At 44.6% G+C, this 23,663-nt stretch overlaps 1 protein-coding gene across 5 annotated transcripts in view; it reads left to right on the top strand.

Moving 5' to 3' along the window:
* Nucleotides 1-1,136: 1,136 nt before the first annotated feature.
* Nucleotides 1,137-23,663, top strand: part of LOC143423151 (neural cell adhesion molecule 2) — a 35,290-nt gene continuing 12,763 nt past the window's right edge. For 3 of the 5 annotated variants that reach the window (XM_076894262.1, XM_076894258.1, XM_076894257.1), the window contains exon 1: nt 4,086-4,221. In XM_076894262.1, the coding sequence (XP_076750377.1) occupies nt 4,140-4,221 (82 nt within the window). In that variant the 5' untranslated portion in view covers nt 4,086-4,139. Of the gene's footprint in view, nt 1,292-4,085; nt 4,284-23,663 lie in introns of those variants that run through there. The other 2 variants (XM_076894261.1, XM_076894260.1) reach the window with 2 other exon arrangements.

Genomic DNA, 23,663 nt, shown 5'->3' with positions numbered 1-23,663 from the left:
CAATAAACTTCCTCCTCGAGCAGCCCATTGTCGACCTTCCCAGGCTTTTAGTAACCCCGTCGTAATTGTGACGAACGTGCCACCTCCTATCTCATTCACCGAACCCTTTTGTAACCGACTCGAGAGATCATAATCGGGGGATAAGGAGCCCTTCGCGATCGATAGTCGTGTCTCCCACTTTTCGAGCTTCCGAGCGATACGTTCTCAGGTTGCGTTTTCTAAACGATAAAAGCTTTCGCAGGGGCCGAGTGTATTTGGCCAATCGAACGTTTCCGATCTGTTTTAATTTAATTAGCGCGATTAACATATCCTTCTCGTATTTCACATTAGGGACACGGGGTGTGCTAATAATTTAATTCGCTCGAGGAGAGAGATTGGGTACCGTAAATTGAAGTTTACCGTCGTAGCTGGTACGCCACTTTGTATTATTAAAGTAGTATCATACTTGAAGTATGGCATTTAACAATGTTAAACACGTAGTGGAACTAACTAATTGTAAGTAAAAGCTCTTACGCGGTTGGCTAGCCGTTACACTTCGGTCAGTTCGACCTCTTAACTCGGTTGGTACGTTCGAAAAGCTCGTTTCATGTTTGAATTAATGGCTCGCTAAACATTAATGCGCTCTGGAACTAGGTTTTTCTTACTCTTTTAACCGAAACAGCTTTCCAGTTAAACGAGAATTCATGTTGACGTGTTCAGTTTCCAAAATTAGTAAGTTAGACAATCTTCTTGTCTCATATTTCATTAATCATTCGTTTAAAAATTATGTCAGGATCAATACCTGAAACTCCTGTCAATGATATTTCAAAGTATTAATCGCCCTCCCATGCGACGAGATACGACATTTCACGCCAGCATACGCTTTCGCGATGGTGGCGAGTGGAGGTGCGAGTGGACGCTACGATCGATTTTCTTAATCGAGACAAACGGGAAATAAAGTGTCCTGCCTGAGTAATTAAGTAATCGAGTTTTAACGGTCCTCTCGAGCTGCATGCCGTTTACTTCGGTTTCAGCGCGAGGAAATAAGAGAAACGGGAAGTAAGGGAAAGGAACGTCGCCCCCGTTTGTCGGGTTCGCGTTCTCCGGAAGCGACAAAGGGCGCGGCGGCACCAGCCCGCGATATATATTTATGAAAATGTACACTCGGAAGTTCGACATTCAAATGGAACGGTTTTCAATTGCAAGCGGGGAAAGTTGTTTCGTCGGTGCCGCGCATCGCCTGGAAAAAGCCGGTCGCTGTTCGTACAACGGCTGGGTCGACTATTCCTACGGAAATATTGCAACATTTTCGGTACGTACGAAACCATTTTTGTCCTTTCCAGCGCGCTTTAATAGGTTCCGCGGGCCGTGTTTGCGTTCCAACGGGGATGAAAATTTAGTAAAAATCGGTCGAGCGCCTCGAGTGGCTGTTTAAGTTCGTCGCCATGCCGATGGAGGGTAGTAGGGTAGCCATTTCCGGCCGTTTCAGATACTGCGAACATTTTCCAGCTACATCTGTTAATTAATTCGATCGATAAATTAATTAACAAGTAATGTTCACTGCAGTAAATCGTATACCAAACGAGAGAAAATATAAGTAACAAGGAGTGATCGAAGTTTCATTTCCTGTTTTGACAGACGTTTGCTTTAAATAGGATTAGTCAGTAACGTAATCTATAAAAGTATTTCTAGTAAAATACTGTCATTCGTGTAAATTTTTCTCCCTCCATATAAATACAAAACATGTTCTTTAATATATCGCGCATAAATTTACCGCTACAACTCTCCGTCACATGAACCATCAAGTTGAAAAATGGCATCATAAAATTAGCCGTTATTTAGTAACTTAGGCGATGTAGTTTAATATATTTTAGAAGCCCCTTTATATACTAATTAAATGATTAGCATAATGAACAAGATTCCCGGGACTCTGCTAAAGATTCCGATGCTAATTTTAATTAGATCACGATCACTATTAACTGTACGAGGATTAAAAGATCGACGATAGCGTCGCTATTAAAATTAATATTTAAAACCATCGGAAGTTCGAACGAAATTAATAATTCAACCGGGTATCGTTATCTGCGCCATCCATACCGTCCTACTGTTATTTTTACACCCAGATCCGCCAATACGAGCGCGCGCAGGGTATCGGCGCAGCATCTAAATAATCTGTAATCGAGTTTAAACGTTTCTCGTTAATCCGTCGGATAACGAACGAATAGCAAATACGACGTTCGACCTCGTCTCGGGCCGTTTTCTAACATTTATCTGTCCAACGGGGGTTGAACAAGGGGAGTAGCCTGTAGTGATCACAGCGCGGCGGGAGGGGGTATGAAAAGTGGTAGGAGAATGCTTTAAGCTGCCGCCAGAGGGTGGCGAAATCGCACGAATCGTACCGAGCCGAACTGAAAGCTCGGTTGCCCCTGTCAGTAGGCCTGCCGCAACGCAGCAGTAAGCGCGCCTTCTATCACGCGTGGAGATTACGCGACTTTCCCTCAGGATATTCACCATTCGCACCATTCCCCTCTGTGTTCTCGAGTGAACCTATCGTAACGCGGACAGTTTTCGCCTTCGACCTCGTGACTCACCGTTTCCGCTACCATCGTTGACACTTTGTGAATGCTCTCGACGCGGTTACGAACGGTTCGCGTTTGCAAGAAGATAGTTGCTGTGCATCGAACGACAACAAGTGGCCAAGTAAACATAAATAAATCGGATGGAGCTGTCTACGTTTCTACAAGTTCGTCCTCGTTTCTGCGACGTGTCCTCGAGACGTTGGAGACAAGCCCACCGTCTCCATCAATTGAAATTCGTCGACTCTGACAATGAGTAAGCGATCCTGAAGCTTCCAATTTCCTACCCCTCCTAAGAGTTACCGACGTTCCCAACGCTGGTGGCTGTCAAATCGTATCGTGCACGAAGATGGGACTTCAACCGGTTGTTTGAACAGAACCGAGTGCTCCGTTTATTGGTCCTGGTGATCGCGGTCGATCGAGGTGCCGCTCGAATCACAATTTTCGCCGGTTGCGCCCCGATATGCCGCGCGTCATGAAACGACTCTGACGACAAACACCCGACGGCCTTCAACGCGATAACATCCGATGTACCCTAATGACCGTTAATGACCTACTGGACCGTAATAACACCGGTTCGGTGTTATCGTCATCGCCGCCGAGGGCGACTATTTCCATCGCCCCCGAGTTCCACGTCCCACGCTGAACGAGTGGCGTTAAAAACGGGCACCGTTATGTCATTATCGACGAACGATGACGGAATGCTGCGTGAAGTGTATAGCCGCGTATGAAGCGGCCGTTTAATGGACCGTGCGCGAAGCGTAATACTAGCCGATCGAGTAGCTCCATTAATAACCGCGAAGACGCTTTTATAGGGGAGTCCACGCAATAGCTTGCGGGGGGCATGACCGAGCTACTTTAAAAAAGGACGAGCACCCTCGCCGCGGCTCATTCTCGCCCGACCGTTTCGTGAATGGACTCCGCGTTCTATGGTACCGTTCGGACGCGTATCGCGTGTACGCGCGTGTGTGTACGCGATCGTTCGCGGTCACCCCGTAACCCGATTGACGACCCGCTCGTTTACGAAATTAATCGGCATCGAGTCGATTAGCTGTTAACAGTTCCGTCGCCAGTGTCGTACGTTACAGCTTGTAATCAGGTGGACCAAAAGAGGTGGAGGTATAGCTCGTTCGGCCAGAAGAGGGCCAGGGAAAGCGCGTTCGTTCTCGCTCTGTTAGCTTCCTAGCTTCCTGTTGGAGTTATCAACCAGCGACGAGGATCACGAATGAAATTACCGAAGAAACCGATCAGCCATCGGTTCTCCAATAGCTGTGGCGTTTAGAGCGAGAACGTAAACACTTTGCTTGGCCGTGCTCTCGTGGACGAGTCGCTGGAACGGGTACGAATCCGCGGTGTGAAGTTCCAGAGAAAGGAGTGCGCCGTGAAGTTCGCGCGACGACGTGCCACGACGGATAGCTGTTGGATTCCCAGAAGACGCGGCGAATCGGTTCGGAAACGGAGTTCCGAGCCATCAGAGGACTAGATTCATTGAAACTTATCAGCTATCTCGGGCAACTTCCTATCTCCCGGAGTTAAGGAGGTGGATATCCGGAGGAGAGCCGCTCGGACGCACAAACTCCCAGGATGAAGGGGATGCTTTTGCTGATGAGCACGATGGCTTGGTTTGTCACGGCGGAAGTTTTCCTCGGCGACGTTGACGAGCCGAGTAAGTGATCGAAACTTCTGATTCCACGTTCAACCACGCTCACAGAGACGTTCAATTAAGACGTAAGAGTAATTCTATTTGCGATTAAACGGCGTCGCTAAACGGCACCATCCGCAGTCATCCTCGGCTGGTTCGTCTCCACCGTTCGAAAATAATTCCACGAGATTTTTGCTTGAGAACTCTTTCCAGTTTCTACTGGTATTCGTTAAGGTATCTTGGGAAATGTTCCAAGTGAATGTCTACGTCACGTTGCATGCATCTGCCACGCTTTCAGAGCAAAAATTCGGTAACATCAGTAAGACGCAAATATATTTAGGGATCGCGATCAGTTTCGAGAGGAATTCTAAAGTGGTTCGTGCTCATTTACGTCGATACGTACATTAAATACCGTAACAAAGTCATTTTGCGCGACTGCATTTCACCTCTAGTTATTCTATTCCAATATTATCTGTATTACTGTTATATTTTATGATCACGGGTCATAAAATCATGCATAATGTAGAGGCGCACTAATTGCAGTCATAGAAAATATTATCGATCGGGTGAATTATTCACGCGCGGTATAAAGTTGGTATGTACGGGTAAAAGTTTTATCACCGCGCAGGACTCTCTCCTGCCAGAAGAGTAAATGCGTTTCTATAATGAATTACCCGGGTATGACAGAGTGGTGATTTATTATATACGCGGGGAACGCGATATCGCGGATCGACGAACGGTTGAACGTTACATCGGTCGCTAAAGAATATATAAAACCGGTGACACGCGTTATTCATTCTGAAACAATGTATCCACCGGTTCGCAAGGATCCTTAGGTGGGCTCTGTGGAATCGCTGCGAAAACCCGTACACTCGACATTAATCGTCTCGACGATGGTAGACGAGGGTCCAGCTGTACGGAATTAAAATTCATCCGGGGCGTTGAACGGGAACAATGCACGGTTACTTTGCTGGTAATCGCCACCCCGTTGGCGAACGTGGCCGCCGGAATTCTCATTGAACGTGACGGGTAAACGCGGCCCGTCAAAACGTTACGCGGAACGCACCGATCGTTGCAATTACGCATCCAATTAATGCCGAAAGACAACTGGCCGCCGCGTCAGTTATCCGTAATAACGCTGTCGACAGGCTCATAATCGTTGTGAAGCATTTATGGGCCGCGACGAGGGCGCGCGTGCCTAGAAATCGTTGCCTGGCCGGATGGGCAAAGGGTGGAAAAGAAGACGGGAGGGGGGCGGCCGCGCATTAATTTCAACGTGTCCCGTGTTTGGACGATATACGTGGACAGTGTGGAGAATTTGGCTGTCAATAGTTGTTTTGCGGCCGCGGCAGCCTCGGTTTCCGTGCTCTACGACATTGGACGGGACCGCAACCCGTTTATTTAATCGATGCATTATGCAAATTGACATAACGGCTCCACTTCGGATGCAGTAATCGACCACCATCTCCCGACTGATTCTCAATGGGACAATGTGTACGTTGAATAATTGGCAATAGCGTGCTGCGGCTACAAAATCAAAGCTACTGAACTTCCCGTTCGTACCTCAGGACACGCAAACGCAGCGGCAGTACACGCGGCCATTACGCTTGATGGGGATGCGGTGGGTAAGTTACAACGCCCCGGGGCGATTGTTTCTTTTAGATAAAGTCTCCGATGGTTTCCATTCGCTTGTCGAATCGCCGCTGCCGAGGGGAAATTGTTTAACGTTATCGTTTGTATCTTTCGAGAAGAAATCTAGGAAACGCAGACGGGAAAAGCAGGCCTCACGCACGGGTCAAGGCGGTCGCGAACCCTCCATATCGGCGTGTCCTAGAAAGTATCGCGCATTTTGAAACTTTCGTTTGTGAAGGTGAAACGGAGAATGGAAAACAAACGAATGACAAATGCGGCGGCTGGCATAGAAATGCATTTCAAAGGATGTTTTCGTGGCTACAGCTAGCCGCAAATGTGAACGTACCTACGCCTACGTGAACGTGAAATGATACTTCGCCGATAGTATTGACGATACGAATGTTTTTTACGATATTCTTCATTTAGTAGCGATTATAAGGATATGAATATGAGAGGATAAATATCAACGTTATACATGATCCTGCGTGTACGCCCTGTAGAATAATTACGGCTCCTGAGATACGAAGAGGTTTCAATATTATGGGAAAGCAAGGGAACTAAGTACAATAAGACTGTAAAAGTTGACAGTGATATGTAATAAAAGACTGGGAAAATAATAGAAAATCTTTATCTTTGCTTTCTGATACTTTCGTTTGTATTTCCGTATGATATCTGAGGTACTTATATTACTGATATTACTATCTATAGATCTACCGACATTCTATAGGTGGTTATCTATGAGTGGATGATGTAAAAAAGATAAATATTGCTGTCAATTGCGTTTCTTCTGTTAGTAAACGTTTCGATAATGTAAGAGCGATGACAACACCCGATGATAATCGTGTACAAGAAAAAGATTACGCGAGAAAGTTTCATCATTTTCGTCGAAAATTAATCGGCGTGTCGGAAATGTTTAATTAGCCCAGATAATGAAGACGCATAACAAGTGAACTAGATATTGCACTTACGGCATAAGTGATTATTATTTAATGTTATGCATACGCAGTCATTAAACTGCACACGTGATAAACGTAATAATTAGTGCCTCGTACGTTGAGGGATTTTGAGCCTACTATTATGCAAGCATTCCAACATAAATTGTAGGTAAATTGATGTATTACGCGGTGGATAATCTTGTTAATAATTGAATGCACATGGCAATTCATGCCTGTAATTGTGTCTAACATATTGCTTATTTACTAATCTCCCGTGTACAGTTTCTGGTAAAATACGTATCGTGTGCTTGTTATTTAGTCAAACAATTGTCGGATATACTTCGTTCATAAATCAAATTACTACACGTTCTGGACCAGCATTTCCATAGATATCATTACCGCCTTTATACCGAGTTAAGTATGAAAGATGGTATTACAAGTTTTAATTATGCATCAAAGTTTCAAACTATTTTTATCCGATTTATTGGTAATATTATAAAGTGGAATTAAGTTCCACAGCGCCAAGTAATTTTTAACTCACCTCCTCTCGTCTGTAATTAGTACGCCTTCAGCATATTTTGTTGCATTTTTTTAAAGCATAATTTTATGAAACTGGAGATTCATTAAATAACCTGTATAATTCGTAGTATATACATATGCTTCTGTTATATCCTGTAGCAGCATAAGACCCGTGAGGCTAAGACTCCTGTTTGCCTTTTCTACCTGTGGACGCAAGATCGCGATAAATCCACGATATTACGACACCGTGGGTCTTCGTAAATAAGGCATAATCGCGCAAAAATTCGCTGTTAATACACTTTGATCGCGCGATATAGTCGAGAAGGTCAGTGTACGTATTCCACGAAATATTCCGCGGCCCGTTCTTTTCCCTGAGAACCTCGATATCGAATAATTTTCGGCACGCGAGCCTCGTATACGCGGCTCATTAGAATATTTCGTTTTAATAATGACACGTTTGCTGAAATCATTACACGTCAGTTCAGTTTTGAAGGTGACAGTCCTACGATCCTTTCAACCATTTCATTTCTACGCATATTTATACGCTTTTTGACACGAGAATGTTAAAATTAAACATTTGTATGGAGGTACATGGCTCTTGAATAATTTGACAGGGGTAGTTGCCAGAGGGACGTTACAATTAATCGTATCGGTCAGTGCAACATAGTAAAATGCATTTTTAGCCGAGAGTTAACCAGGAACTATGATACATTATTTTCAAATAAAAACAGGAAAGTTTTCGAACGAAACTCATTTTCGATGGAAACTCTCCTGCGTTTTGTAAATAAATGACGTTCTGGATGACCGTAAAGAGGAATTTAATAAAATCGTAATGAAGATTTTTATTTTCGTCGCTGGTATTATTCGGTAAATTGTACATTGAAAAACATCGCCGATATTGATTTCGCTTTTTTCATTTCGGAAGAATTATATTTAACGTTTTACCAGCGTAGTACGTAACAAGTGTAGCTCGTAAAAAAGTCTTGGACAAAATTAATTTTCTGATACCAATGTCGCTCCACTCAAAGCTGCACAAGCTTCGTTAGCCTCGTTCTTTTTTCCCAGAAAATAATACCAATGCATACGAAAACGGTGCTCTTAAGTAATTCATCGCGCACGATCTATTTCGAGGACACGCTACGTGCCTGCAATTTTGGCACGGTAGTCATACGCGCAAAAGGGGACATTTCGCCTAGCGTCGCTTGATTTTTCGAGCTACCACGGTTATCTGATTCGTGAAATTCAGGGGATGCGCGAATGGTGTGGTCGATCGTCGTTACGTGATTTATGGGATTCGTCTTCACCCGATCGTTTCGTATACTATCTTCCAAATTTACCTTCGTATTTGTCCACTGTCATATTACAGTTCTCAGGAATTTAGAAAATGTGTTGAACAGAGTCGCAACATTCTCGATAATCAGTGATCGTAGTCCAGCGTATTTTATTTTCTAATCGTCTAGATATAAGAGTCTTGTAACAGCACCCATCGTTGTCGGCGTTATTAATTCGCTGTGCGCGGCGGGGGTGTCGGAAACGCGTGGCTCTGGGGTGCGCTTCGTAAATCACTCGGCAGGATTTATTATCGGGCATCTTCACGGGAATAGTCGGTGGCCTCGCGACCGGGAAAAAGTGCGACGGGATAAAATAAAAGCGGGAAACGACGGGAAACGCGGGGAAGGTACGGGATCCGTTTAAGAGGAACAGAGCGATCCGGGTAAACGAGTATGACCGGTCAGAAAGCGACGAAAAAATGGCGAAACTATTCGCCGGAAAGCGATGAGAGGCGCGAGAAAAACACGAAACTCGGCCAGTTCGAAAGTTCAGCGCGGTTTAAACGAACGGGGCAAGTGCTGCTGCCGAACTCTTTCGAGTAAACCACCGGCTGAAAATTTCCCGCAAACTGCCGCTGAATTGTGAGTAATGTGTCGGTTCAGCTGGTCCGTAGGATTTTCACCGGTCGTACGTCACTCCATGACCGTTCCCAACGATGTTTCCGCCTCGATTAGCAATCCCGTTCCACCCGGATTTATAATTAACCCGTGCAGCTAACGGGTTCAGACTAATTTATACGTATCACTCAGTCTCGTTAAAGTAAACGACTATATACTGCTATTCGTATCGACTTCGATCTATTCTTTCCTTAATGGACGCCTCTCAAGTCAACCGTCTTGATACGTATCGTTAGTAAAAGATGGTTATGAGATTCGAGCCTGGATTAAACAATTAAAGCTATCCAGGACGGATCGACGACTCTAATTCTCCTGTGACACATAAAGAAGCGTGTGGCGATACTACATTCGCATAAATTTACCCTCGCCACTATTAGAATCACCCAGTTGTCTTTCACCATTTCTCCCTCATGGATTGTATTCCACCCTTGGTGTATCTACGAATGGCGCACAATTCGTACTTGATATATACATATATATGAGGTAAAGGAAGTCGTTCGTACAGCCACAACCTGTGCATCATCTTTTAGAGTGGTTCTGGTGTACGTAGCTCAGTCGTTTATTCTGAAACGGTGGTTCAAACGAAATGTAGATTCGCGCAGGTAGCCATGGATCGATCTTTGCAGCTGTTGGCGGTCTGGTCTAACCAGTAATGGATTTAGATGAACTACAGAGCAACCATCTCGAGTTTCATTATCAATGGCACCCATGGAAAATGGGAACTGAAAGGTAGCTAGCGCGTTCGTGCGGTGGTACCTTTAAAAATGGCGGCCCATTAGCCGCAACGGGAATCCGCTATACTCTTATGTGGCGTGAGAAATGTTATATGCAATGTATCGTGGTTTCGAGTGATTAGGTTGGTAATGCGAGCATTAACTCCATTACGTTTAACTACCGCCGTAGGTAGCGCGATGGTAATCTTCGAGAATTTTGTTTCACACTATTCCTCATCATTAAGTGCGAACGCGGTTTCAGGTATAAACTGTTTTAAAATAAACTTTTTTACTGTTTTCACGTAAACATATCGGCTGGCACGGTGCATGGGAGGTGAAATAAAATTCGTACAACAAACGTGCGTAACCTGTAGGCGATGGTACGGTAACTTTTAATGAAAACGATTTGTTTCGCCGTGCAAATAAAGTCCAAAGGTTTTTTTTAATCGGAGCGAGAACTTTCTATTAAATCCAGTCTTATTTAATCCGACAACGCGTTAGTTTACGTATCAACAGAATTACTTTCATCCGCGTAACTGACCGCCGCTGCAACGACAAAAGTACGGCGTCTCCCTTTACAGGCTTTAAGATACCTCAAACAAAAACCGTATCAGCTGAACGTACACACGCTTTGATAATCGCCAGCTCCTTTGCCGTTCCTCCCTGTCCCGTCTTTCGTAAACATGTGTACACCCTTCTGGAGACACAGTGTACATACACGAGGTCAGTCGAGACTTTATACGTGCTCTTACCCTTAACGTCCCCCTAACAAGTCGGTATCTTTTCTGCTCCATATCCTCGGAAAGTCGTCACACGTTGTCTTGGACGCGGCGCGTTACCGATCGCTGGCTAATTAAACTCTTTGATCACTTTGCCCTCTGTAACCGTGCGAACATATTATACAAATTACTCTTCACGCGTGTACACACGTCGTGGCGAGCTACAACTTTCGATCCAATTCTTAGATTTGAATGCTTCAATTGGGAAAAAATACTACGGAGGAGAGAAACAAAAAATGATCGGAGAATTGAACTTTGACGAATTGCTGCAAAAACATCGAGAACACGCGGGTACACGCGCAGCACACCCCTTTCGAAACGGCGCGACACGTTCAGCGCTCGTCTCGCCCAGTGATCGGTGCTGGGTGCCGATTATCGGACGGATTACTGGGGGGGTGTGTTTATCGCGTGGCTATAATTCCGTCCACGGCGAAGAGAGTAAAGAGATTTGCATATAAAACAAGCAATTTACTCCGTTACCATGGCACGCGAGTGGAGAGCCATTACTCCTGCTTTGAAGGATAATGGAATAAAGCGGTCGCCTTGTGTTCGTTTTACATCGTTATACCGGTTATCGGGAATTTGCTTTGATTATACGGTGGAAACGCATGGCAATTCCGGGCGCGGCTATTAACCGTTGGGGCTAATGGATGGGACACTGTACGCCGTACGATGTGTCGCCCTCGATATTTAATTTCATATCGCGATATCGCCGCGATTAATACTTCGTTCGGATTAATCGCGCCACTTGAATTTTCCGGCCCCTTTCAAAGTCGAGATTGGCTTCGAGCCGGATCCAGTTGAACGCGTGTCTGTCAGTCATTACGATTGTAGTCTGTTACGCTGGTCGAATCTACTTAGAGTTAGCTGATTTACGTCGATCTGCTCTCTGTTTACAGTTTCAGAACTTTCGCCAAGTAAAAAGATACGAAAGGCGAGCTTTCGCAGGAGGGATTGAGAAACTGACCAGAATTCATGAGAGAAAAGTACTTTTAATACTTGTCGTGTTGTGTGCGCAGAAAGTAAGCTAACAAATCGATGATTTACATCTTGCTTTTATAAGGATTGGAATACATTTCGATTTCAATGGAGTTCCAGATATCGAGTTCAAAAGTGATTCGCTCGGGGAACGGCACGACTAAATGGGTCAAGATCTTGTTCCATCTAGGATCCGATGTTGAAAAAATTTGTAGAATTTAATGCTTCTCCCGTCTTCGATGCGTATCGAAAAAGATGGGATGCGCTTCTAATCGAATTCGGAAATATATTACTAAAATAAGCTACGTTGTTAGGCTGAAATGCAAACATTTACCAGAAAATGCTAGAAACGAATGAAAATACAAATTCTCATTAATTCGGGGCGCTTGTTGTAACACAACTGTGCCGTTCCCGTGTTGCTGTAAAATGTGCGATTCGTGCACGCCGCGGTAAAAAGAAGGAAACGAAACGTAACATTTTACTTGCTTTTAATATCCGTGAAGCTAGAATAGAAATTTCGCGAGGGAAAAAAAGGCGACATTCTTAACACGCAGAAATATTATTTAAGAGCAGTGGTATTCGTATAAAGCAACGTAAAAATAAAAATTCCCGTCAAGATTATTACCATTACGTTGGCTGAAGGACGACGCAGAAATTTTTTATCAAAAAGTTGAAATTCTACGCAAATCACCCTTCGAATCACATGGATCGTTACAAGGTATAACATTTCCCTGTCCAGTTAACGATATATTTGATCAAATGTATCCATTGTCTCGACAGCGAATGTAATTCGTAGGGCGAGCGTCTGGCGGTTTTTCTCGCGCAATTTTCTCGAGTGATTTTTTGGTATCGACGAAAATTTATAGCCGTTGAATGAACGTTCGTTGAAAAGGGATTGGCCAGGGCAACGAGACCGTAGAAATGGAATGTATCAGGAACGTTCCGCGCTCGCCCTTTACTCTCGCTCGTGGCTGCAACAAACTGTGAAACACGGTTCTCCTCATTCTTAATCTGCTTTCTGCTTATTCCACTTTTACGGGCCAGGCCCGCTGAAAGCCAGACTTAACTTCGACACCCCATCCCACGGAACCAATTCGTTTCGTTTCGTTTCAAGAGATCCGATTCATCCCCCACGGTAAAAGTATCCGTTCGCAACTTCCGGCCGAATCCCGATTTCGAGTTATGCACTCGATCCACGTACTATTTTCCCGCGGCCAGCTTAATTCCCCGTTTCCATTCGTTGCGTTCGAACCCGTTATTAATCTCAATAATCCGTGCTAGAGGGAATAGTCGCGCGCTATTCGTTTTTGCCGATGCCCAAATAAGGATTTAAACCGGAGGGAGGGCTGCTAACGAATCTACAATACACGTCGATTACGTGTACGAAGAAGTATAACGAAGAAGATCTTGCATGATAATAGGAACTCTAAGTAACGATCGTCGAATATTACTTATGAAACGTCGATCGCATGGGATTGAACCAGTGCAAATTAGCTGGTGGTAGTAATCGAGGCGGCAAATTTGTCCCGTTTCCGTCGAATAAAGCTGCTGCACCCTGGCAGCCGTATTACCTTGAATAACAAAATTAGTTTTCCATCAAACGCAAGCGTCGCACGGAAATGTGTTTATCGTCCGCGCGCGCCGCGGGAGGCGAAAAATTTCATCCCCCGGATCCAGCGCGGGGAACCGACGCGAGACTCGACGAGGCGACTACCACGGGGACGTTGTACGTGGTACGTAAAAGCTGCGTCCCGTACCACCGGGGAAAAGTAGGTCGTTGAATGTTTCTCGCGAATATGGAAAATCGCGCATCCAAATATCGCACGCGGTCGACTATTGTGCGTGCGCCAGGAGCGAGAGGAGGCGCGAGCAAAATGGATCGCGACAAAAGGAGCCGTGGGATACCCGGGTTTCTGGTAGACGGGATGGAAAAATGCAATATGGACGGCGCAGGGTAAAAGATAGCGCGCAGCCAGGAATGCCGTGCTCAAGACGAGCGGCTCGACAATCACGGGTGGAAGATGGAATGCGGAAAGTCCTTCAACCGGTAAACGTCCTCCTCCGATGCTCGGCTCCGTCAGAAAGTCCCGGCTGAGCGTCATTATTGCTTTGCATTTATAGCGTCGCTCTTCTGGGGTTTCTTTTTCCCACCCCCCATCCGCTCTTGTTCTCTTGGCAGGCGAGCGTCGCCTGCAGGACGAACAGTGTTGACGGGAATCTGGGTCGTTCTCTTTGAATGCACATTTAGGGTCTTGGCCACGCGAATGTGGATTAAGCGTGCCGGCTGTTTTTGGGAATTAAGAGTCTTCTGGTAAATAGTCGGAATTTTCGGTGAACGCAAGAGAATCTTTTGTTGAAAGGGATGAACGACGTAATGGTCAGCACCAAAAATTGTTACCGGTGCTCTCGAATTCATACGCTGTTGTTGTACGCTTGTGTAAGCGACACTGGTTTATAAAAGCATCGTGCATTTAACTTTTGTGATTTTTGAAGTCGATTCCGAAAATGAGAAAACACGGCATGAATTTACGAGCGACGTCTCTATCCAATATTTTTATTATCCTCTGTTATTTCAATATTTTCTTGTATAAAATGTCAAGCCTTTTATGATGCGCTACGAGCACGCGAAGTTTGTAGAAAAATTCATAAACCATAACGTTGTGGTCCCGTAAAATCCATAAAAAAATACAAGGGCGACAGTGGAAAGCAAAATTGAAAAATACAAGCAGCGAAAATTGTCTCCAACAAGTAAGCTGTTATGGAAATAGGATTTACGTGTAGTATGTGTACAGCTGGTCAAAGAGAATATTAGTTTCGAAGTAACAGTGGGTAGAAATACAACTTACAAAAAGATGCATGAATTTTTTAAAATAACGACATCCATATCTTAATATCTGTAATGGTTCATAAAATGTGCACAGATATTAATGAATTGGGTTCTATATGAGAATGAATTCGTCTTGTAAAATCTGCTTTTCACTCGAATAAAAATAACTTTCCCTGAAAACATAGAAATTTTACTAAAATTGTAATTTACAACATTGATGCAAAATGTGGAAAAAATTAATTTGAAAATTTATGTCCTTACACGAATGTATTTTGGTGAATGGGTATATCAATTACACTTTTGTGTCTCTTCTAGGTTTCTGGTTTTGCAAACTGGTCAAGTAGATTTCAACAAATTAACAAATTTTTCTTGCACTTCGTCTATTTCTTTTTATTTTCCTAAGCAATTTTGTTACGTGTCGACACTTCTTCAATCGCGGGACTGAATTTTCCAGAAATTCCGAACGCTTTCTAAAACCAGTTAGAGTTTGGCCGCAGAGTTTTTTGGGAAGATGAATCCTGGGAGATAGGATTGTTAAACGATCGCCGTGAGTGGACTCGTGGACGGCACGTTTTTCCTTTATCTTTTTTTATGGGTCAGTTATATTTCAGTGTCCGAACTATCGGAAAAGCGATCTTAGATATCGAGATCGTTCCTCATGGTTCGCTTTTGGTCTCTGACTGTTCTATCTCTGACACACTGTGTTTCTCTTTCAGCTTCCTATCGCTTCGTCATCGTTAAATCGCCCGGCAGAATAGTTTCCATGCGCGATAAAATCGTGATCGAACCTCTGCTATTTCGAGCTGTTAATGTAATTTCGATTTATTTTTTTTCCTTCTTCTCTCGATTCGACTTTTGCTGACTGCGCAATCTCATTCGAGATGGGTGTTCTCGTTTAACTTATTTTATGAGACTTTGAAGATGCGGTCACAAAAATTTCGCTCGCTCTTCCACTGGAATTAAGTAAATTTCAATTAAACGAATATACATTAATTAATGGCGTATCACATGAGGTTTCCGATGTACCATGTGTCGATAGTATGTTAACGGCGTGTCGATCAGTCACCGCCACACGTTCGCTGATCTCGACATCAAAGGCAGTAACATTAACGCCATTGCGTTATCGGTGGCTATAATTTCGAGTATTCCGTCACACGCGTAAATGGTTTGCGTATGCCATGAACCGATCGCATCGCATCCTCGACACAACGAGCACGTTAATCTTTCGTGTCTTTCGACTGCTGTCTATTCTTGTGACCATTGATACCATCGTTCCTCGCTCTATCCTATGAGTTAAAGAACAAGCTCTCAGACGGCGAACGTCAAACGATGATTTGCTGATCAACTCAATTGACAGATCGTTATTCGTCTCCCTTTTCGGCGTCAACTCGTAATACATGTGCATATTGATGGGCTCGAGCTTATCGAGGGGACGTGGTCGCGTGCGAGTGGCCGCGATGTATCAGTGAAAGAACGATTTTAATGAAATGCAATCATGCACGTGGCAAGAACAACCACCGGCGATTTAGCAATTATTGTGCGAGTAGATTAATGGTTCGACCTGAGAACGTCCCACTTCTACGGCATGAAAACCCGTGTAAGTGGAAAGTTGCGAGCCACGGAGCTATTTCGAGGGTAGATTCCTCCGAGGGTTGCCGATTGCCACGTGCGCGCAGCGTCTCGGTGTGTCGATCGCCACACACGCGAGAGGTCTCGCTGTAATCTCACGTGTCCGGTTCGACGGTTATCGCGAGGAGTATCTGCAGATGCGAATAATTTCCCGGCCGATCTCCGTAAATGGCGGAGATCTGACGGTATCCTCGATTCGTATAGGAACCGTTGCGAGAAGTCCGTGGATAATTCGTGTGCGTCACGGATCGCAGCGCCCTGATACTCAGTGACCGACGAAAGTGATCAGGACTCAAAGTCTAACCGCGAATAGAAACAACGTCCTCAAAGAGGAAGAGAGAGAGAGAGAGAGAGAGAGAGAGAGAGAGAGAGAGAGAGAGAGAGGAAAGTTCAAAGCCAGGATTGCTGGCGACGTATCTCTGTGTATGAGCCATTTGGCGGTTAACAGATAACTTCTGTACTTGAAGTTGACGAATTAAGCGAATGAAATTTGAAGAAGGATAGTCACTGAACGTGTATAATAGAATAGGTCATCAAAATTGAGATTGGAGATGATCAAAGTTTGTCAATAATTTTTGTTACTAGCTAAGGAATGAGCTAAGAGAGTTAGATGCTCGTTTATTTATGTCTGTGAATACAGGAGGAAAATTTGATAGTTATCATTGATAATTCAGAGGGACAATGCAATTTGAATAAATTTTCGGCGGGTAGAATGACACCGCGTTACCAGGTTCGTTAATATTCGATTAGCCAGCGACTTTCGTCGCCTCGCGAAGCTCGGCTCATGTGCAGAGCATCGTGAGACACTCGCGAAAACGTGGGGTCCGTCGCCGATGAAATCAACCCCGGTGGAATTCGTAATTTGTCCTCGTTAAATAATTCGTTAACTTGATCTGTGGTCGACGGCGAAAGGAGAACAGCGCTCGATGGAATTTACATTTCATTTGAACGTTATACGCGGGTGAACGTGGCCGAGCGGTAACACAAATATACGAATGGAAAACAGCCTGGAGTGTCCGCGAATTCTGTCTCTCGCGTTTGGTAGACGGATTTCCGGGAGTCGCCGACTGGTTTTCAAGTACCTCCACGGTTAAGCCGACATTAGGACAGCGAACGAGTCGTTCGCGAACGAGATACCGTGAATGCAACGATGGCGTGATTGGCGTGGATAAATGGTACGAATGAAAAATGTTGGCGTGCGGCGATATTAATGCCGCGGTTTAAATGAACGCAGTTCGGAATAAACGCGACAATTTTCAGAAGAATAGTTGACGCGTATTCACGAGAAGGATGATTTGCCAGGACACGCGTCAAACTGAAACCGCAACCTAACAAGTGGGTGGGGTGCTTCCTATTTGTTAGGCAGCATACGCCGTAACCTTAATGATCGCCGTAGTGACACTCACAATTACCCTAATTATTTATACATTCCACGCGACTCTGACCAGTAATGTGTTTTGTTCTCGTTTCAACCGGACGTCGCACGTGAAAATTCTGCCTTCTGAATAATGTTTAGCGGTTGTTAAGCTCCTCCAGGTATCGCATGCTTTCTTCCGCGGTAATTGTGGCGAATAATACGAGGGAGTATCTCGGGGAAAGGAATTCGGCATTTTAAAAGCGAATAATGTTCGGGACGATAAACTGACCGCGTCGGATTCAAGTCGCTACTTTGCGTGCGTTTGAGTAGAATGCGATAAATATTCAGCTGGCTGGAAGAGAAAATAGCGAAGACTGCATATATTCGAACATTTAATATTGCCGTTAAAACCGATATAAAAGTGAACGCTTAAATACATATTTTCATACGATATTGATGAATAACGCGAGTATGAAAATTTCTATTTAGTTAACAGCTAAACTGAAAAGTGATCTTTCCAATTCGAATCGCCTAAAATTAATATTATATTACGTTGGCTGCCTCAATAGAAAAAAAACAAGCGCGAGCTGCTATAGTTCACTGAATATTGATAAATCATATAAAAACGGACCCTTTAAATTAACTCTCTAGAATGACAACGAGTTTCGTCGTTCCTAATCCCCTTTCGTTTACGGCAACAACAGCCAAACACCCCTTTACACTCCTCTACCTACCCCCTGGTACCGCGACGCAGCGCAAGCTTTACCTTCGTTACCAAGGTACAATAACCAGAATCGATTCAACAATTTCGATAGATTCCGATAGATCCACCGGAAGTACTCGCCATAACTCAGGTACCACCGGCAATTTGCCTTAATCATCAATTCCATCTACCCCTAATCTAGGACTCTCCTTTCTCACGGCCATTATTTATACATCCCCCCGCTTAATCCCGGTCCCTTTTTATTAGCCGTATATACGATCGTGGCACAGTTGCTCGCTTAAGCCGTTTATGGTTAAACCGTGGCCAGGACCCGTCGTCCGATCGGAACGGGCAGATTTCCACCGGAGCGCGTCAGCCGTGACCCGATAAAGCTGATTTTCGGTCGCCGCACGAGGATCGTCCTGCGCCGCCCTCGTTCCACCCCGTTTTTCTGCCCCTCTTTCTTTCCCCCCTGCGCTAGGTGCGCTCCTTCTTATCCGCAGCCACGATCGGACCGTTCGTCCTGTTCCAACCAAGGCGAACGAGGAGGACCACCGAGCTCAATACGCGACTGATTGGTTTGCGCGATTGTTCGTGGCCCGCGATTGTCTCCGGGGCACCGAGGGACCAGGCAAAGAAATTCGCCGGGGAGGGACGTCAAAGAGCGCGTTTCTTAAAAAAGAAGGGAGCAGCGGACGGGAAAAGGACGTAGCTGGAAAAAAAAGGAACGGTCGTCGATGGTGGATGTCGAACGGACGGGGCAGGGGGACGTGGAAGACCGCTTCTTTTCTACGTCCCGTCCCTCGTAGCCGGATTCATTCGAACGCATCTGACGCCCCGGATCTTCGCGCGTTTCCCCTGGGGTCAACGCTCGGTAAAAGCGCTGTCGATATCAATCGCGTGACTCGATTCACCGGCTGAATCCGTGGGCTTCTTGAAACAATTACGCTGCGATCGTGCACTTTTGAGCTATCGATCGCTGACGCTGTCCGCGACGAACGGAACGGCTGGCTCGGGGTTCTCCGGGGGAATTAGCTTTTTGGTATTTCCTCGACGTGCCCTGCGAGCGATTCGCGATTTCTATTTTCTGTCACTCTATTTAACGGACGACCTTATTACGCATACTTCGGTGTATTCGTTTATTCTTCTATCAGGTAGCTTCGACGAGTACCAAAAATTATTTAATAGCAATTTCTGTTAAATTTTCATGAACCAAAGCTTTGCTTCCCGGAAAAGGGAACGGATCGAATGACAATACATTTGGTTGAAATTTTACACAATAGATTTCCGTGAAATCGTAGTTCCGTTATCACTTCTGTTTTTGTTTTTACGCAACACAGCATTGTGCAGCTTGCAAATAAATAAAAAGAATTATTTACTCTAATAAATCCCTTGTTTACAGTAAAAGTAAACGTAGATAAAACTCAGACCAAAGGATCTACCGTTTCGTAGCGAACGGAAATTCTGTTTTTCCAATCTGTATTAATTACAAGTCGGGAACGTGACAGTGATCATTTTATCCCGTGGCTCTCGTGTAACGAATGCAATAAAGATCGGCCACAATGAAGGATAAAAGCAAGAAGGGTGCGTGACGCGGGGGAAATGGTAAATTGGAAGGAAGAGGAAAATCTCTTTCTTCGTTTTATCCTTTAGACCCGGATTCATTCTGCTGGTCAGACGGCTAGCCATCGACTTCCTATAACGTTCGGACTTTTATACGCTTCTTGGCCTCGAACGTTCAGGAAGAAACATGGCCGGCATCAATCCTGAAGAACGAGTGTGATTTTCCCCGATGAAACGGCTGACCAAACCACGGGGCCCGTGAGATCTTCGAAACAATGATCTACGGTGTGGCCCTTTGTCGTGGTGTCTACCGTGAAAAGGGAGCCGCCATTCGTAAAGTCCGTTCGATCTTGCGAAATTTCTTTTCTATTATATATTAAAGGCACCGGATTGCATCGCCACGAACGTATTCGTTATTTCATCTGGAATTACTTTTTTTCTTCGCGCGTCTTCCCTTTTGGGAAATTCTGGTTTCTACCTTCAACTTCCTTATGGCTACGGTTCCGTGGTATATCTCTAGTGTGCGATCATTTAATTTATTAACGCGATAATTTTACATCCAGGAAAAAGTTTCGCACGGGAAGCACTGCGTTGAAGATGATTTAATTCATTTTGCGCACAAAGGATATGAATTTGATTTACACTGTCGGAATGAGTGATGTATGAATGATCGGAAATTAAATTCGTCTTTTCTATAAAGTGACTCGTTTCGTATTTACATCGTCCATTTTGCTCTTCGAATTAACTGTAAAATTGTAATATATTTTTACAATTAAGTGTAGAGTATGATAGGGAATACGGGAATAACACGTAGAGTTCTAAGTAGCCATCATAATGGAGCACCTATTTGTTCTGTTTCTTATCTTCCTATATAACATCCTTATTCTAGTTTACGTCGTGAACCCTATTTCGTTTTTGTTTCGCGTTTATTGCTTATTTTTACCGCTATCCTATCAGCTTTTCTCCGGCTTGCTGCTCACATAATTCCTCCTTTTCATCACTCTCTTCCCTTCCTTTTGCTTTTTACTTCTTTCCATTTTCGGCAAACATTTTTTATTCCTGCGATTTTCTCACTTTTCTTATTCGTGCCTCACTCCCTTCGCACCGCTTTCTCCTTTCTTCTTTTATTTCCCTTTATTGTCCTTTCGCTTCCACTCTGTTTCCCTCCGGTTATTTCATTTCCCCCGTCCGATATCCCTTTTTTACTTCTCAACTTTTCTCCGCAATCTCTCACTTTCCCTCACGCTTGCTTTCTCCCCTTACAATATATATCTCATATTTCTCTTCATATTTGCCATTATTTTTTATTTCTTTCCCTTATTCTTCCCCACCAGCTGTTCTCTACAACCCCTTCATCTTTCACTCGAATTAAACAAATTTCTCTCTCAATTTTCCCATTTTTTTTGCGTATCTCTGTTCTTCCCCTTCTTTTATTCTCCTTTTTACCGCCTATTCGTAACATTTTACCATTTTGATCCGACTCGTTCGTTCCTTCTATCCATGCGCATCAACACCACCCTCTCCGTTTCGTCTGCCTTACGTGTTGCCCATTCCCCATCCCCCATCCCCCGTTCGCCACGCTGCCACCGGCGTTTGTTACCCGGTCTCGTGAACTGGCGCATATTCCAGTGGTATAGCCGAGCATTGGCGCGACCCGCCAGTGGGTGTAGCGTATGCACGGGCAAACATGGTTTCACGTATCGTAAGTACTATGGCTATTGCATTAGACAAACGGGCGCAAATACGTGCAACGTGTAATGTCCCGGAATAAGGGGGACCGTATGGCTCAAATTGACAATTCGAGCCCCTTATATCATCCCCCGTAGCTTTAGCACGGGAACACGCGACGTTTATCCGCGACAAAGGGGATACCGGTTATTTACTTAGGCGTAATTTCACCAGGACCGCAACGAGGGCGGGGTCCTTGGTGCCTGGACATTCGAGTGCATCGCATATCAAAGCAATCGAGAAATTCGAACGCTTAAAAATGGTTTAGAAGAAGCTGATTGATCGATGTAGAACGTGGGATGAGTTTAAGAGTCGAGGAGATTCGATGGATTCGAACGAAATATAATTGAATGCAGTTTTTTACGATGTAGGTATTGTTCGTACTATTCTAACTCACGTGAACAATATTTCTCACGCTTGTTTCACGGGCAGTGGTCACTTACCGCTAAATTGAATTGGTCACTACACATTATACACTATCCTCTTGGTCTTTGGTCACGCGTTGTTTACCGAGCAACCACCATCGCGTTCATCCCTTAGGGTTCCCTCGATTGTAGACACTGTTGTATAGTACAGCCAATCGTAGACGTATCCAGGTACACAGTAGGAGCGTTTACACGCAGGGACGTGGTCGTCCTGCGTTTACGCGTCATTTGTCTGTCGCATTAGGGTGGCGTGTCTACACGTTATCGACTTTCTTTTGGCGCCTCGTGAACATTTCACAAACTAACGGAAAGTTTCTCACGTGTTTCTTACTCGGCTAATTCTAACCCGTGACCAGGACCAGCTCGACAGCGTTTAATACGCAACCCTAACGAACCCAGAGCAAATAGCCGGAAACATTCCATCTCGACGATGAAGTCAGGTCACTTCCAAGTGTGCGTTAACCGATCCCCAAAGAAATCGACTAATTTTACGCGCGATCAAACACGAAGAAGCTGGCTCACGCTGCCCCATAAAGTTGTATCGCTCTACATGACAGGCGAGCGTAATGGGGTAGTTTGCGACATTTAGACTCGAAGTAGGGTCCCAGTCTTGCTCACTCATTCGACACGTATGCGGATCGGTCGACTGGGGGCCCGTGGGATTCTACAAGGGATAATATTTCCAAGTGATCATGATCTGAAAGAGGCAGGTCGTCTTCGCCACCCTTATCCGGTTTCTCCCCTAGCAGCCAATTGTCTCGTAGTCTACGTCGTAACGTTGTTTATTACACGTGTAACGCCTAAACCTCTTTTATCCGATTACTTGTTCGATAAGTTTCGTTTCGAAAGTCCTGTCGCGTATGTTTAGCGATTCTCGCTGATATTTAAATTCCGATTTTCACAACGTTACTCATTTAAAATTATTATAATTGCAACTTTAGCAATAAAGCACCCACTGCTATTTAATTCAGTTTCATAATCATCTTCGTATATCACATAACGCGTTATAGTTTCTTGCACTATCTTCTACGCTATTTGCACGGGAGGAATTCCAATTAATTCCTGCCAAACAGTTTCCAAAACGTGACTCGCATAAAATTAATTAAATACGTCTTAAAATTCGACGTTATAATTAATATTATCTTACATAGCACGTTACCATAGACTCTATTTCAAATACGCCCTACAACGGAATTCAATTTACTTCGAATTCAATCATACATTAAATCAACGTATCCAGCCCTCCTCTCTACGACTCTCGCCAAACTATACATTATCAGTTTCTACGTTCTACCCTATACATAAACAATTTCTCGCATCGAGAATCGTTCTGGAACGATTGAGTTTTATTCCACGTTAGCTCCTCTCGTAACGTTTTACGAAGAGCCGCGGAATTTTTTACAAGCCGAACTCGAACTCGGGCGCGGAACACGCGCTGCTGAAAAATCCCCGGGAACAACATGGCAACAGCACGACGGTTCTTCGTATTTTTCTCCCATCAACGTTTTATGCATGTTTATACTTCCTTCGGGCTAGGTGGAACGTACGGGCGAAAGTCGAGGAGGGTAAAATTGCCCTGGTCGGTAAGAGGGTAATATGAAATTGTGTATCGCGATACCCTATAAAGACGCACGGCAAGTCCCTCGACCGAAAGTTGGAAACGGTGTACACGGCACGCGCATAACGGCCGCGTGTAACGCGAGAAAGAACCGATGCGCTTGATACGCCG

This window comes from Xylocopa sonorina, chromosome 4, assembly GCF_050948175.1.
Source record: "Xylocopa sonorina isolate GNS202 chromosome 4, iyXylSono1_principal, whole genome shotgun sequence".
NCBI classification, from domain to species: domain Eukaryota; kingdom Metazoa; phylum Arthropoda; class Insecta; order Hymenoptera; family Apidae; genus Xylocopa; species Xylocopa sonorina.
The sequence above is the reverse complement of the archived record's forward strand: the minus strand, read 5'-3'. Positions and strand labels throughout refer to the sequence as shown.